Consider the following 15877-nt stretch of genomic DNA (forward strand, 5'->3'; position numbering starts at 1 on the left):
CCTGAGTTGATGTCCTGTTTCTCCTGTCTTTAGGGCAAGAGGTGATTGTGATTGAATGCCTAATTTGGTCTTCAAAAATCAAGCTCAATGTAGTGGGCCAGGCTTGGTCTTTTGGGCTTATTGACATACCCGAGCCCAACTTTGAAAAAACATTCAACTCGCACATCGTGGTTTTTGATGGCTTTGTGATTTTCTGCGTTAAAATTGTGCTCTTGGGTATGTTGATCTTTCATCTTTGATACATTAATCTCCAGTCTTGTCAGAAGCCTAAATCATCAGAAAAAGGAAAGGAAAGATGTGGAGCCAGGATCTATTTCAAAGCGATGATTATTGTGCCGCCATTAAGTATAAGAATTTATTTGGCAATATAAAAAACAAATAAGATATAATTAATGCAATTTTTTAATATCTTCGTTATTCATAAAGGAAATACATCTCTTTTGTTTTACATATAGGCCCAACATTAACAAATGTCAGGCCGAATTCGATTGGTTCGCTAAGGCCAAATTTAGATGGGCCTTAGCGTACTTAAAGAGGCCTCTTTGGAGCAATTTGGTGGGTCTGCATAACCCAAAATTGAATTAGGCCTGGGCTCATTTAAGTTGGGCCTTACTCGTCTACTGACATGGGCCTTTCGGCTCATATAACTTCTTTGGGCTTGTCTCGCTATATAGAGAAAAAAATAAATGAATAAAAGGTGACACCCGATACTGCGTCTATCGCGGCAATTCACAGCACTGACGCCTCTTCTTTTCGCACAAAGCAGAAAGGCCCAAAACACGATCGCCCACCATGCTCCGCCAAGCTTCACGGGTCTTGCTTCGACCGGCCCCGAGGATGGCTCGGGCCTTCTCGACGGACGTTCCGGCCACGACTACCGTGGATTCGACCTTCGTTGAGACGTGGAAGAAAGTGATACCGAACATTGAACCTCCCAAGACTCCATCGGCTTTCATGACACCTCGTCCGGCCACTCCCGCTTCGATCCCTTCCAAATTGACAGTCAACTTTGTGCTCCCTTACGCTTCTGAGCTGGCAACCAAAGAGGTTCGATTTGTTCCTTTTACTTGTGTTCATCGATTTATGTTCTTCAGTTAATTTTGTTAACTTAATTTTTCACCTAGGTCTCGCCCGGATTTGATTGCATCGTTCATTTGTTTTGCGTAATTTTCCGTTTCAGTTTTGTATTTGGTTATTGCGAATTTTTCTTATGTAGGTTTTGCTAGGTTTGATAGTTGTTCACTTGTCGCTCATTATGTTGTTTGGGTGTTTTGGTCTGGAGACATTCTTTTTGGGCTTTAATTTTGGATCATATTGTCTATTTCAGTATGCATTTTCTAGCTCTGTGGGATAATGTCATTCATCTATCTAAATGTCTTTGGCTTATACCCTCAAAAAAACTTTCTTCAGCTTAAATTTGCTAGTATCTGTGGATATATTAAGTTGTGTCCAGTTGGGGTCTTTTGTTTTATTTTATGTTTGGATTGTTTGGTTTCTGTGGTTTACTTCATGAGGGTAGTAGTGATAAATATGGAACTTTTTTTTTCTTGGCTGTTATTGTTTTATGTTTCAATGATTTGATTATCTTTTGGCTTTAATTGATGGGATGAGTTCTTATGGAATCCATAGATGGGCACTAGTCTGAGACTTTGATTGTATGTCCTGTCATAAAAAATCATATTAAATTTTGAACCAACAAAATCCCCGATGACCAACAATCAAGAAAGGATTGTGGACAGCTAACTTTCAATTTTGAAAGTGGAAAAATAGAAGGTTGTAAAGATGCTTTAAAAAACACATTTTTGGTGTATAAAAACCCGTGTAAAGGAAAGAAGATAATTCGACTTTGTTCACTTCTTTTCAAGTCTGCAACATTTGTTTTGGGAACCAAAGGCTGGAATAAAAGATGAAGGAATCTAAGTAACATGGATGTGAACCAAGTTAACCTTTGTACTTGCAATTTTGCTCTCAACTTCAATATTATGTACCAGCTGAAAGCAAATAGTATATTATTGATAGGTTTCTTGAAATGTATTCTAAAGTAGGTACTTGGCTACTTAATCATGAAAAAAAACACTCATACAAACCATGGGTTAATTCAGAAAGAGCAAACTGATAAAGCCTTCTACAAAGGCAAATCATATATGGGGAAAACTTTGATAAAATATTTCTGAATTCTGGTTCTCGGCCTTTTGTAATTACAATGTTAGTAACTTTGTAAATGATGTCTGTGTAGTTGCCTTGCTTCTTGATGTTCTTGGGCGACACCCCCTTGCTGCCCTTATAAATAAAATACTTTGTTGCATTAAAAAAAAAGGGCATCATTGTCTTAACTAAGCAGAACTGGTGGTAAAATCCTTTGCCCAATTCAGTACAGCAGAAGTGCATCTTTGGTAAAACTTATACTGAATTGTTGCGAGTGGGATTGAATTCTACTGCTGATGGAAGTGGGCCATAGAAAATTCATTGCTTCTACCATAGGGAAGATGTATAGGGTATAATCATTTTCTTTTGTTAATTAAGTACATTGCTTTGCTTTGAAGAATATTGAATTCATGCATATTTTTGCCAATAAGATGAGCTACTCACAAGCAGTTCATACTCAGTCAGTTTTCTCATTTTGAAACAATACAACCTAAGCTTTCGGGTTAGGCTTCTTTACCAAAGAATACCGAGTCCAATCTCATACAAATATGTCTTGTCAGCCACGAGTTCTGATCAGCTGGTGGCTTTGCTGTTCTGTTGTTCTGGTTAAGTTCTTTGTTAAAGTGTTCAGCTAAGATGACCCAGACATGCCACCTCAGTCATCATTATTTATTTTTTTCTTGAGTCTTACGTATGTGAAATTATGAACGAATAATAATTGTCTTTATTGATGCTTATCATACAGCCCAGATATGAAGTCTGTGCAAGTCTCTATTCATGCTAATTGCTTAGCATTTTTTCATGCTCAATTGCTTACCATACAGCCAGAAATGTGTTTGGATTTTTGATGATTTTTTGCTTTTGATCCTTGGCGCTCTAAAGAAATTTCTAGCAATGAGATACTTGGTATTTTTTATACTTCAAACACGTAACAATTTTGTCCTTGTGGCCCTCTGATAACCTTGTAAGATTTCATATTGTTATATATGCATTGCTGTCCAGGTTGACATGGTCATAATACCGGCAACAACAGGACAAATGGGTGTTTTGCCGGGACATGTTCCCACCATTGCAGAGCTGAAGCCTGGCATCTTATCAGTGCATGAAGGAAATGATACAAAAAAGTACTTCATTAGCAGCGGGTTTGCATTTATCCATGCAAACTCTGTTGCTGATGTAATTGCTGTGGAGGCTGTGCCAATTGATCAGATCGACTCGAACCTGGTCCAGAAGGGGCTTGCAGAGTTCACCCAAAAGCTAAGTTCAGCTTCTACCGATTTGGAGAAAGCTGAAGCTCAGATTGGGGTCGACGTCCACAGTGCTATGAACGCTGCCCTCTCTGGCTAAGGATTGTGTTCATTAAACCTTGTGGTTTTATCACTTCGAATCTGCTTTTTGGCTAAGTTTTTTATTTTGTGTCAATAAAACTTAGTGAATCTGTTGAGATATATTGACTGTAATTCCAGCAAGTCGAATAATTTTTTCACAAATTCAGAAACCCCATGTTATCTTTTTGTTCATGAAACACATTTGCGAATTGCGATTGGAGTTATGTACTTGTGTGTTCCGTTTGATTTGACTTTGCTTTACTCAGAGGGTCTTCTCTCATCTCCCTTTATTCTGTTTTGGTCCGCATACGTGTTTCACTGTTTTTTTGGGCCCATTGTCATCAAAAGTGGCTCAGTCTTGGTCGGCCCATTATCATCTTTTGGGATTGTTGCTTTGATTTGTTTTCCGTCTATAAACCATCCGTTATCGACATCCCGGTCGATCATCGTCGGCCCAAGCTGAATCTGCCAATTGCCGTAGTCCCCCGGCCGCTCGTGCAAGAAGTGGGAAAGAAAAACTATTAATAATAATTCCAAAAAAAACAATCTGAAATGAGCAAACGCGTACCAGAATTTCCTTTTGCAATTGGAAGTGGCTGTGGTAAGGGAGAAGGAACTATGTTAAGTTCCTAAGTAGTCGCCGGTGACGGATTATTTGTTTCGTGTCCCTCAGATTTCCTCTCTGCTTGATCACTCCAGCAATCTCTCACAATTACTCCTATCGGTTCTTCCTGAGTGCCGGCAACCCCCGGGGTTCTTTCAATTTGCCCCAACAGTTTCCTTTACCGCACCGTTGGTGGTTGATTTTGCGGAGGATTTACAAATTTTGTGTCTGGTATTGTCCTTGTAGTCGTCTTCGTATTCCAATCCCTCAAAGTTTAGAACAAATGGGTTGGCTTTGCTTCGTTTACTTTCTTATTTCACACCGATGCATAGGCGTGAACCGGAACCCAATGACCCCTCTACCCTTATGAAGGAGGATGGAGTGTCGGTTTGTTCCCAAATGTGGATTGAGAATTTTCGAGACCCAGATAGAATTGTGACAAACTTGAGTTCTTATCTTAGGAGATTTGAGCTATGGGTGTTAGCTCATAGCTTATCAGAAAGTGTGTGCTGATGAGATGGGGGCGTATATGCCCCGTAGCTCGATAACTAAATCAGCATTAGAAGACTTGTTAAAGTTGCGCAATGTGGTTCTGGATGAAAGGTTTAAGTGGGGAGCAAGGTTGGATTTCATCATTAAATCACCAAAAGATAAGACCGCACAACCTGCAGCTTTTCAAGATAAGATAGTTCACGAGGTGTTGTTTATGATTTTGGAGCCAATATACGAGGCAAGGTTCTCCCAGAAGTCGTTTGCGTTTAGGTCTGGGAGAAGCGTGCATTCAGTTTTGAGGGTTATTAGGAGGACCTCGGTGGGGTTTGGGATAAATGCATTGTTAAGGGATGTGAGGGATAAGAAGGTGATTGATTTGATAAAGTCAGCACTGGTTACACCGGTGATTACAACTCAGGTTGACGAGGGAGAGAAGAGAAAGAAGAAAAAGAGGAAATATCAGAAGAAAAGGGTGTTGGCAGTGAAAGGAATCGAACAACGATCAAGCAGCGGAAGAATAAAAATTTTCGATTCCTAATCCGAGGATCTGTTTAAAAACAACATTCGATTATGAGTTTAGAATAGTTACCCTTGTAGCGCGCCTTTCGTACTGCCGAAGCATACAACGAACACGAACTTTCTGATCGTGTCTCTACGGTATCCACACGAACGACGCAATCTTCGTGTACGTCTCACGTCCACAAACGAAACTCACGAGCCCTCCGGTTGCTAGACCGAAACGAACCCGCCGTATTCAAATCCGATTCAACACCTTGAATCAGTACAGTGAGCAAAATAGGAGAACTCCTTTCGAAAGACTCTCAGTCTTTTCTTAGAAAAACTCACGTATGACTTCTGTGTTTTCACAAAACCCTATATTCCCCTTCTTCTTCTTTTTTTTTTTCTCTTTGTCGAATCTCACTATATATGTGCAACGTACTATATATATATATGTATTATATTGATTATATATCTTTTTTATATATATTTGTAAACATATACATATATATATATAACACGTTCAAACCTTTTAAGTTTATATATATATCTATATCTATATATATAACGTGTGTATATATATATATATCTTTATATATGTAAAGAAAATGAGATAAAATAGAATTCCAAAACTGTTTGAGTCCTACTCAAATACTTCTCTTGGTTTCTAGAAATTTATCAATACCAAAGTCAAAATATCCTAGTCCAACTAGGACCAAAAATTGCTCACATTAAATATGAAATTCATCTCATGAATTTTACGTTCCGTATTGCTTATCATTCTTAGTGTGCGACCCTGTAGGTTCCCGTAATGTTGGTAGTAATTATAAAATCCTATTTTAGAATTACAAGCAGTGAGTGATGTCTAGCAACATATCACTGCTACCCAAATTACGAGAAAGTCAATGTTTTGACTCAACCTTTACCGCGACTAATGTTACCGTATTGTAAAATCCTTTTATCCTCGATATCTTGATTGAACACGAGACATGGATATGTCACCCTCGTATAGCTCAATCAACGTTTCCTGATTCCCGAATAAGCTAATCAAAACAAATGACATTGATATCATTATATCAACTCATTTGAGCATGGCCATGCATTTATCAGCTCTATTCAATCAAGAGGCCTTAGATATCAATCTCGTGTTATGAGAAGGACAAATTCCATCTTGATCACTCACATCCCTCTACATAATTTATTATACACCTGATCACCACCTTTATAGCCACCTTGTTAAGGGCAACGTTTGATAGTGTCAAAATGAACAATTTCTTATGTCGGGAACAATGGTGATCTCAGGTCGAAGGACTACAAAACACCATCATCACAATGAAATTATTTATGACATCCATAACACGATCCATGTAATGATTTCATGGTGGGTCGATCCAGTACATAAATTCTCCAATTTATGTACCTACATGTTGACTTAATATCATATATTAATCAAGCACATATTAGCCTCTACACATTATTGTCGTCCCTGTTAACAATAATATTTGGCTAAGGACATTTAAGAATATACATTATATTCTAGGGACATTATTACAATAATTCATACTACACAGATATAAATAATTGCAATAACTAAAAATAACTTTATTAATAAAATATCCATGATAATATAATGTGCTAAAGAATCATCATATGATTGACTTTAGTGCACACTCTCCAACAAACTCCCACTTGCACTAAAGCCAATCACTCATGTATCTAATACCTAGTGAATTGTTGTGTTGATCATGCTTCTGCTGTGTCAGAGGCTTGGTCAGTGGGTCGGCAATATTTTCGTTTGTGGAAACTCTGCATATCTTCACATCTCCTCGATTAATGATCTCTCGAATAAGATGGAAGCGCCGAAGTATATGTTTGGATCGTTGGTGAGATCGGGGTTCCTTAGCCTGTGCTATTGCTCCATTATTGTCACAATATAGCTCAATCGGATCAGCAATGCTAGGAACAACCTCTAGTTCAGCTATGAACTTTTTGATCCAAACAGCCTCCTTTGCTGCATCGGAAGCCGCTATATACTCAGACTCTGTTGTAGAGTCAGCTACTGTCTCTTGTTTTGAACTCTTCCAGCTCACAGCACCACCATTTAGGCAAAACACATATCCTGACTGTGATCGGAAGTTGTCCTTGTCGGACTGGAAGCTGGCATCAGTGTAACCCTTTACCCTGAGCTCTTCTTCACCTCCATAAACCAAAAACATATCCTTAGTCCTTCTCAAGTACTTAAGAATTGTCTTAACGGCCATCCAGTGACATTCACCAGGATTTCCTTGGTACCTACTCGTTACACTAAGTGCATACGAGACATCAGGACGTGTACATACCATGGCATACATGATAGACCCTATAGCTGACGCATAAGGTATCTTACTCATGCGTTCTCTCTCATCTTGTGTCTTAGGACACATGCCATTTGAGAGAGTAATGCCATGTGACATAGGGAGAAGTCCTCTCTTGGATTCTTGCATGTTAAACCGATTTAACACTTTGTCAATGTATGTACTTTGACTGAGGCCCAGCAATCTCCTTGATCTATCTCTATAGATCTTGATACCTAAAATATAGGTAGCCTCGCCTAAGTCCTTCATCGAAAAACAATTCCCTAACCAAACCTTAACAGATTGTAAGGCTGGAATATCATTCCCGATGAGCAGTATATCATCTACATACAACACCAGGAATATAATGGTACGCCCACTGAACTTTTTATATACACAAGGTTCATCTTCGTTCTTGATGAAACCAAACTCTTTGATTGCGTCATCAAAACGAAGATTCCAGTTCCGAGAAGCTTGTTTCAATCCATAAATGGATCGTTGCAATTTGCACACCTTTCCAGTAGCTTCTGGAGCTACAAAACCCTCAGGTTGTGTCATGTACACATCCTCAAGGAGCTTTCCATTAAGAAAAGCTGTTTTGACATCCATCTGCCAAATTTCATAATCTTGGTGTGCTGCAATAGCAAGCAAAATCCGAATGGATTTAAGCATCGCGACTGGTGAAAAAGTTTCGTCATAGTCTATACCATGAATTTGTTTGAAACCCTTAGCCACCAATCGCCCTTTGTAGGTTTGCACATTTCCGTCCATGTCGGTTTTCTTTTTGAAAACCCACTTACACCCAATAGGTTTTACTCCTTCAGGTGGGTCAACCAAGAACCAAACTTGGTTGGTGTACATGGACTCCATTTCGGATTTCATGGCTTCAAGCCATTTCTCAGACTCTGGGCCTGTTATTGCTTGGTCGTAAGTTGTAGGCTCATCTTGTTCCATGAGTAACACGTCTCCAGGTTGTGTAATGAGAAAATTATATCTCATAGGCAACCTACGTGACCTACTCGACCTACGCGAGCCTTGTGTCGCTTGAGCCGTTTCCTGTTCCACAACTACTCTTGGAGCGGGCTCAGGTTCCACAACTACTTGTGGAGCGGGCTCAGGTTCCACAACTATTTGTGGAGCTAACTCAGGTTCCATCAACGGTTCATTGTTTTCTTGTGGTTCTTGAACTGTTTCAAGTTCCACTCTCCTCTCACTGTTACCATGAGATACAAATTGTTTCTCTAGAAAGACTCCAGTTCTAGCGACAAACACTTTGCCCTCAGAAGGATTGTAGAAATAATATCCTTTGGTTTCCTTAGGATATCCTACAAAAAAACATTTATCAGATTTGGGTGCAAGCTTGTCGGAGGCTTGACGTTTTACATAAGCCTCACAACCCCAAATTCTGATGAAAGACATACTGGGACGTTTCCCAGTCCATAACTCGTATGGCGTCTTTTGAACCGCTTTAGATGGAACTCGGTTCAGTATAAAAGCAGCTGTGTCCAGAGCATATCCCCAAAAAGAGATAGGAAGATCTGTATGACTCATCATAGATCGAACCATGTCTAACAAGGTCCGATTCCTCCTTTCAGATACACCATTCAACTGTGGTGTAGCTGGTGGAGTGAGTTGTGAGACTATCCCACACTCTTTTAGAAAGTCACGAAACTCTTTGCTTAAGTATTCGCCACCTCGATCTGATCGAAGTACTTTAATACTTTTGCCAAGTTGGTTTTGTACTTCATTTCTGAATTCTTTGAATTTTTCAAATGATTCAGACTTGTGCCTCATTAGGTACACGTACCCATATCTACTGAAATCATCAGTAAATGTAATGAAATACAAATAACCTCCTCTAGCTTGTGCACTCATCGGCCCACATATATCACTATGTACTAAGCCTAATAAATCAGTGGCCCGTTCACTGTGTCCAGTGAATGGGACTTTAGTCATTTTTCCCAATAAACAAGATTCGCATGTCTCATATGATTCAAAATCAAATGAGTCCAAAAATCCATCTTTATGAAGCTTGGAAATGCGTTTCTCATTTATGTGGCCCAAACGACAGTGCCAAAGGTAGGTTGGGTTTGAATCTTTTGATTTAACCTTCTTTGTATTTATGTTATAAATGGGCATGTCAAGGTCTATAACATATAAACCATTCGACATTTGAGCATTACCGTAAAACATTTCATTGAAATAAATAGAACAACTTTTGTTCTTTATTATAAATGAAAAACCATCCTTGTCCAAACAAGAAATAGAAATAATGTTTCTAGTAATTGAAGGAACATAATAGCAATTATTAAGTTCTAAAACAAGCCCAGTGGGTAAAGACAAGAAATAAGTTCCTACAGCTAGGGCAGCAACTTTTGCTCCATTCCCAACTCGTAGGTCCACCTCGCCCTTGCCCAAACTCCTACTGCTTCTCAGTTCCTGCACATTTTGACAAATGTGAGAACCACATGCAGTATCTAATACACATGATGTAGGAGCAGAAAGATTTATCTCAATAACATAAATACCTATAGCAGAAGTCTCACTTCTTTTCTTCTTAAGATCTTCCAAGTACTTCTTGCAGTTCCTCTTCCAATGCCCGGTCTCACCGCAATGGAAGCATTTTGCATCCTTAGCAACCCCTCCTTTGGGTTTCAGTGCAGCAGATTTGGATTTGGACCTTTTATCTTTCTTTTTGCCCTTATCCATTTTCTTGCCCTTGCCTTTGCCTTTGTGGACCATCATGATGGACCCGGGCTTCTGCTTCTTCATGCTGGGCTCAGCTGTCTTCAGCATATTTAGAAGCTCTGGCAAAGTTTTTTCAAAACTATTCATGTTATAGTTTAGAACAAACTGACTATAATTGTCCGGCAACGATTGCAGCACTAAGTCAGTGGCTAAATCTTTATTTAGCTTGAAGCCCAATCTCTCAAGATCCTCAATGTACCCAATCATCTTGAGCACATGAGAATTGACAGAGCTTCCTTCTGCCATTCTGCACTGAAACAATGCCTTGGAAATGTCATACTTCTCCTGTCGAGCCTGCTCTTGAAACAATTTCTTGAGGTGCTCGATCATCTCAAAAGCTTCCATGTTCTCATGTTGCTTTTGAAGCTCAGAGTTCATGGTAGCCAACATGAGGCATCCAACATCCAAGGAATCATCTTGATGCTTCTTATAAACATCTTTTTCTGCCCTAGGGGCAGTAGCTGGAGGTTCCTCAGGAACAACACGCTCTAGGACATACAACTTCTTTTCATGTTTGAGAACAATTCTCAAATTTCTGTACCAATCGATGAAGTTTGTCCCATTCAGCTTGTCCTTCTCAAGGACAGATCGCAGAGATAAATTGTTTTGATTTTGTGATGCCATAGTGATCTACAACAGAAAATATGCAAAATAAATATCATGCTTTAAGATCATCTAATAGTACTTTAATTAAATGATGCTCCCACTATTTAATTCGAATTAATAACCCTCACATTAATTCGGAAAGTTCTAAACTTTCTAGTGGGCCAAGATCCATATTTCACTTACTCTTGAGACAGCTTTGGCTGAAAAACCCAAGACTAAGCTATTTAGGTAACCAACTTTTGCTAATTGCATCTCCATGCAATTCTTGGATCAGTTGGGTAAACAATTCTTGTTTAATCTCATCTTATGGATTAAACCCAACTCTTTGCCTCTAGGCTTCCAATCCTATTGGACTTGTCCCAGTTAAGTTGAACCCAATGATTAACAAGCGGAACAAGGCATCCTGCTTTGGCAGACTCTACCTTTTCCTTCATGCCTTCTACAAGATAGAATAAAGCACCCCACTTTGGCAGAAACTACTTATGTTCGATCGAGAGCTTGACAAGTGTTGATCATTGGAAGGCATCAACTTAATAATTTTATTGAGGGATTTCATCTCACCATATCATGAATTAATCTCATTAATTCTAATTAATTTGATCTCAACAAATTAAGTCCATATTACCTAATTGGCCTTTAAACTAGATGGATTAGCATGCACTATCATTATCTATTATCACATAATAATAATAAAAGAATAAAATTTAAACGTGACATGATTATAGCCCAGCTACATCAGTCCTCCCAAACCAATGAGAGAACCGACAAGTCAACCTAGGTAAACTTCGCAAGTCCTTTCTTCCGGTCATCTTTTCTTCATATGGTTAAGAAAACGCTCCATCCTCCAATGAAACTCTCCATTGCTTTAATCCTATTTTAATCTTAATTCTAATTACATCATATGTAATAGAAAACCTCGAGTTACATTCGAGGGGAGAAGAGATCAGAAAAGGAATTACAACGAGAAATAGGAGGTAAGGCACGACATGCAAACCGTATTTTCCATAAAAATATATTGAATAAATAAATCATTCACAAGGGTCATCAGGGCTATAATCATGCACCATGCTTCACCAAGCACACAAAAATGCATAAACTAATCAATTTATTTTAACCTTTAAAATAATATTTTATAGCCAATTGGATTTTATCAGATCCTTACATATGCAACTTTTGCACTATCAGATTAAATATATAATCCAATTCAATTAATCAAATCCTATATATCTAATATATATTTGAATCAATCAAAGCACACATGAAATCCTCCAAACATAATCGAATATGTTTTAAACATGGCTCCGATACCACTGAAAGGAATCGAACAACGATCAAGCAGCGGAAGAATAAAAATTTTCGATTCCTAATCCGAGGATCTGTTTAAAAACAACATTCGATTATGGGTTTAGAATAGTTACCCTTGTAGCGCGCCTTTCGTACTGCCGAAGCATACAACGAACACGAACTTTCTGATCGTGTCTCTACGGTATCCACACGAACGACGCAATCTTCGTGTACGTCTCACGTCCACGAACGAAACTCACGAGCCCTCCGGTTGCTAGACCGAAACGAACCCGCCGTATTCAAATCCGATTCAACACCTTGAATCAGTACAGTGAGCAAAATAGGAGAACTCCTTTCGAAAGACTCTCAGTCTTTTCTTAGAAAAATTCACGTATGACTTCTGTGTTTTCACAAAACCCTATATTCCCCTTCTTCTTCTTTTTTTTTTTCTCTTTGTCGAATCTCACTATATATGTGCAACGTACTATATATATATATGTATTATATTGATTATATATCTTTTTTATATATATTTGTAAACATATACATATATATATATAACACGTTCAAACCTTTTAAGTTTATATATATATCTATATCTATATACATAACGTGTGTATATATATATATATCTTTATATATGTAAAGAAAATGAGATAAAATAGAATTCCAAAACTGTTTGAGTCCTACTCAAATACTTCTCTTGGTTTCTAGAAATTTATCAATACCAAAGTCAAAATATCCTAGTCCAACTATGACCAAAAATTGCTCACATTAAATATGAAATTCATCTCATGAATTTTACGTTCCGTATTGCTTATCATTCTTAGTGTGCGACCCTGTAGGTTCCCGTAATGTTGGTAGTAATTATAAAATCCTATTTTAGAATTACAAGCAGTGAGTGATGTCTAGCAACATATCACTGCTACCCAAATTACGAGAAAGTCAATGTTTTGACTCAACCTTTACCGCGACTAATGTTACCGTATTGTAAAATCCTTTTATCCTCGATATCTTGATTGAACACGAGACATGGATATGTCACCCTCGTATAGCTCAATCAATGTTTCCTGATTCCCGAATAAGCTAATCAAAACAAATGACATTGATATCATTATATCAACTCATTTGAGCATGGTCATGCATTTATCAGCTCTATTCAATCAAGAGGCCTTAGATATCAATCTCGTGTTATGAGAAGGACAAATTCCATCTTGATCACTCACATCCCTCTACATAATTTATTATACACCTGATCACCACCTTTATAGCCACCTTGTTAAGGGCAACGTTTGATAGTGTCAAAATGAACAATTTCTTATGTCGGGAACAATGGTGATCTCAGGTCGAAGGACTACAAAACACCATCATCACAATGAAATTATTTATGACATCCATAACACGATCCATGTAATGATTTCATGGTGGGTCGATCCAGTACATAAATTCTCCAATTTATGTACCTACATGTTGACTTAATATCATATATTAATCAAGCACATATTAGCCTCTACACATTATTGTCGTCCCTGTTAACAATAATATTTGGCTAAGGACATTTAAGAATATACATTATATTCTAGGGACATTATTACAATAATTCATACTACACAGATATAAATAATTGCAATAACTAAAAATAACTTTATTAATAAAATATCCATGATAATATAATGTGCTAAAGAATCATCATATGATTGACTTTAGTGCACACTCTCCAACAGGCAGAAGATGAGCAAAGCCTGACCCTTATTGGTTAGAAACCTTTTTTGGTTTTGCTCCCGAGGAGGCAGGGATAGTTCCATCATGGGGACATTGTGGGATTCTTAGTCCCCTTTTGGCCAATTTTTGCCTGGATGAGTTTGATAGATGGATGGAGAGGAAGACGAAAGAATTCTATCGTCCATCAAAGAATGATGTGATATGGAACAGCCCTAGAGGGGAAGCCGAACATGGGAATACGTCTTGGCCAGAATTTGTTCGAACTAGCGGACCAGACAAGACCAGAAAGATGGACTACATAAGATATGGGGGTCACATTTTGATTGGTGTTCGGGGACCAAGAGCAGATGCAGCGAGATTGAGAAAGCAGTTAATTGAGTTTTGTGATCAGAAATACATGCTAAAGCTAGATAACAAGAGCCTCCCTATTGAACATATAACTAAGGGTATAACGTTTCTTGATCATGTATTGTGTCGAAGAGTTGTGTATTCAACTCTTAGGTACACTGCAACTGGGGGAAAGATCATTAGTGAAAAGGGCGTGGGCACTCTTTTGTCGGTCACAGCAAGCTTGAAACAATGCATCAAGCAATTTAGGAAGTTGAACTTTATCAAGGGGGATAGGGATCCAGACCCACAGCCTTGTTTTCAAATGTTCCATGCCACTCAAGCTCACATGAATGTGCAGATGAACAAGTTTTTGTCAACGATGGTTGAGTGGTATAGGTATGCTGACAATCGAAAGAAAATAGTGAACTTTTGTTCTTATATTGTAAGGGGATCCCTTGCTAAGCTTTATGCTGCTAAATATAAGCTTCATTCGCAAGCGAAAGTGTACAAGATTGGTGATCGTAATCTGAGCCGGCCTCTTAAGGAGAAGAAAGGGCAGTCACCAGAGTACCATAATTTGCTGAGGATGGGTCTTGTAGAGTCTATTGATGGCCTCCAGTATACCAGAATGTCTCTGGTACCCCGAAACTGACTACACTCCTTTTCCAAGTAACTGGAGACCTGATCACGAGATAGCATTGCGTGAGTATATAAGACTCGATGATCCCAAAACTGTTGAGGAGCAACGAAATAGCATTGGAGAACAATGTATAGTTTCACCGCAGGACTATATTTCGATGCTAGTTTGGAACTACAAGAGAAATGTTATTGTGATGGACCAGCTTTCCCCGGTAAAGACAGCTGACAATAACAAGGAAAAGGATCAACAATTGCTGTTGGGTTCAAATGACAGGCTCTATAATCAGGAAAACATGGAAGATGATGATGAACATATTAAAGGGTTTCGGGCAGCACATATGTAAGGTACATATCTTACACTCTGGTTTTTTTCGTAATTTTTTCCTTGTGACCAAGTTGACCTTTGTACTTGCAATTTTTCTCTCAACTTCAATATTAAGTACCAGCTGAAAGCAAATGGTATATTATTGATACGTTTCTTGAAATGTACTTTAAAGAAGGTACTTAGCTACTTAATCTTGAAATACACTCATACAAAAGATGGGTTAATTGGGAGAGAGCAAACTGATAAGGCCTTCTACAAAGGCAAATCATATATGGGGAAAAGCTATTTATAAACAGTTTCATACTTCTGAATACTGGTTCTCGGCTTATTGTAATTACAAATGATGTCTGTGTAGTTTCCTCTTGATCTTCTTGGGTGGCACTGGCACCCCCTTGCTGCCTTTGTAAATAAAATCCTTTGTTGCATTAAAAAAATAGGCATCATTGTCTTAACCAAGCAGAACTGGTGGTAACATCCATTGCCCAATTCGGTACAACAGAAGTGCATCGTTGGTAAAACTTCTTCTGAATTGTTGCCAGTGGGATTAAATTCTACTGCTGATGGAAGTAGGCCACAGAAAATTTTGTTTCTACCAAAGGGAAGAAGTATAGGGTATAATCATTTTCTTTTGTTAAATAAATACATTGCTTTATTTTGAAGAATATTTGAATTCGTGCATAGTTTTGCCTATAAGATGAGCTAGCTACTCACAAAGTTTTCAGGTTAGGCTCCTTTACCAAAGAAGACCGAGTCCAATCTCATACAAACATGTCTTGTTAGCCACGAGTTCTGATCAACTGGTGGCTTTGTTGTTCTTTTGTTC

At 38.3% G+C, this 15877-nt stretch overlaps 2 protein-coding genes and 1 pseudogene across 2 annotated transcripts in view; all 3 read left to right on the top strand.

The window, feature by feature from the left end:
- The first annotated feature begins 703 nt into the window (after positions 1–703).
- LOC119980056 (ATP synthase subunit delta', mitochondrial) lies at positions 704–3705 on the top strand. Its single transcript, XM_038822711.1, has 2 exons — positions 704–1047; positions 3148–3705. Exons 1-2 carry the CDS (start codon positions 793–795, stop codon positions 3490–3492), a joined length of 600 nt encoding a protein of 199 aa, XP_038678639.1. The 5' UTR covers positions 704–792; the 3' UTR covers positions 3493–3705.
- LOC120017321 lies at positions 3697–15437 on the top strand (annotated as a pseudogene).
- The window catches only part of LOC120015937, a 31531-nt gene continuing 19921 nt past the window's right edge, over positions 4268–15877 (top strand). Inside the window, exon 1 of the mRNA XM_038868452.1 lies at positions 4268–4308. The gene's annotated coding sequence lies outside the window, so the exon portion shown is untranslated. The remainder of the gene's footprint in view (positions 4309–15877) is intronic.

This window comes from Tripterygium wilfordii, chromosome 15, assembly GCF_013401445.1.
Source record: "Tripterygium wilfordii isolate XIE 37 chromosome 15, ASM1340144v1, whole genome shotgun sequence".
NCBI lineage: Eukaryota > Viridiplantae > Streptophyta > Magnoliopsida > Celastrales > Celastraceae > Tripterygium > Tripterygium wilfordii.

Excerpts from the sequence above, each read along its gene's own strand:
- LOC119980056 (XM_038822711.1), top strand. The coding sequence starts at position 793 with ATGCTCCGCCAAGCTTCACGGGTCTTGCTTCGACCGGCCCCGAGGATG. Across the intron at positions 1,048-3,147 it reads CTGAGCTGGCAACCAAAGAG|GTTGACATGGTCATAATACC; the intron begins GTTCGATTTGTT and ends ATTGCTGTCCAG.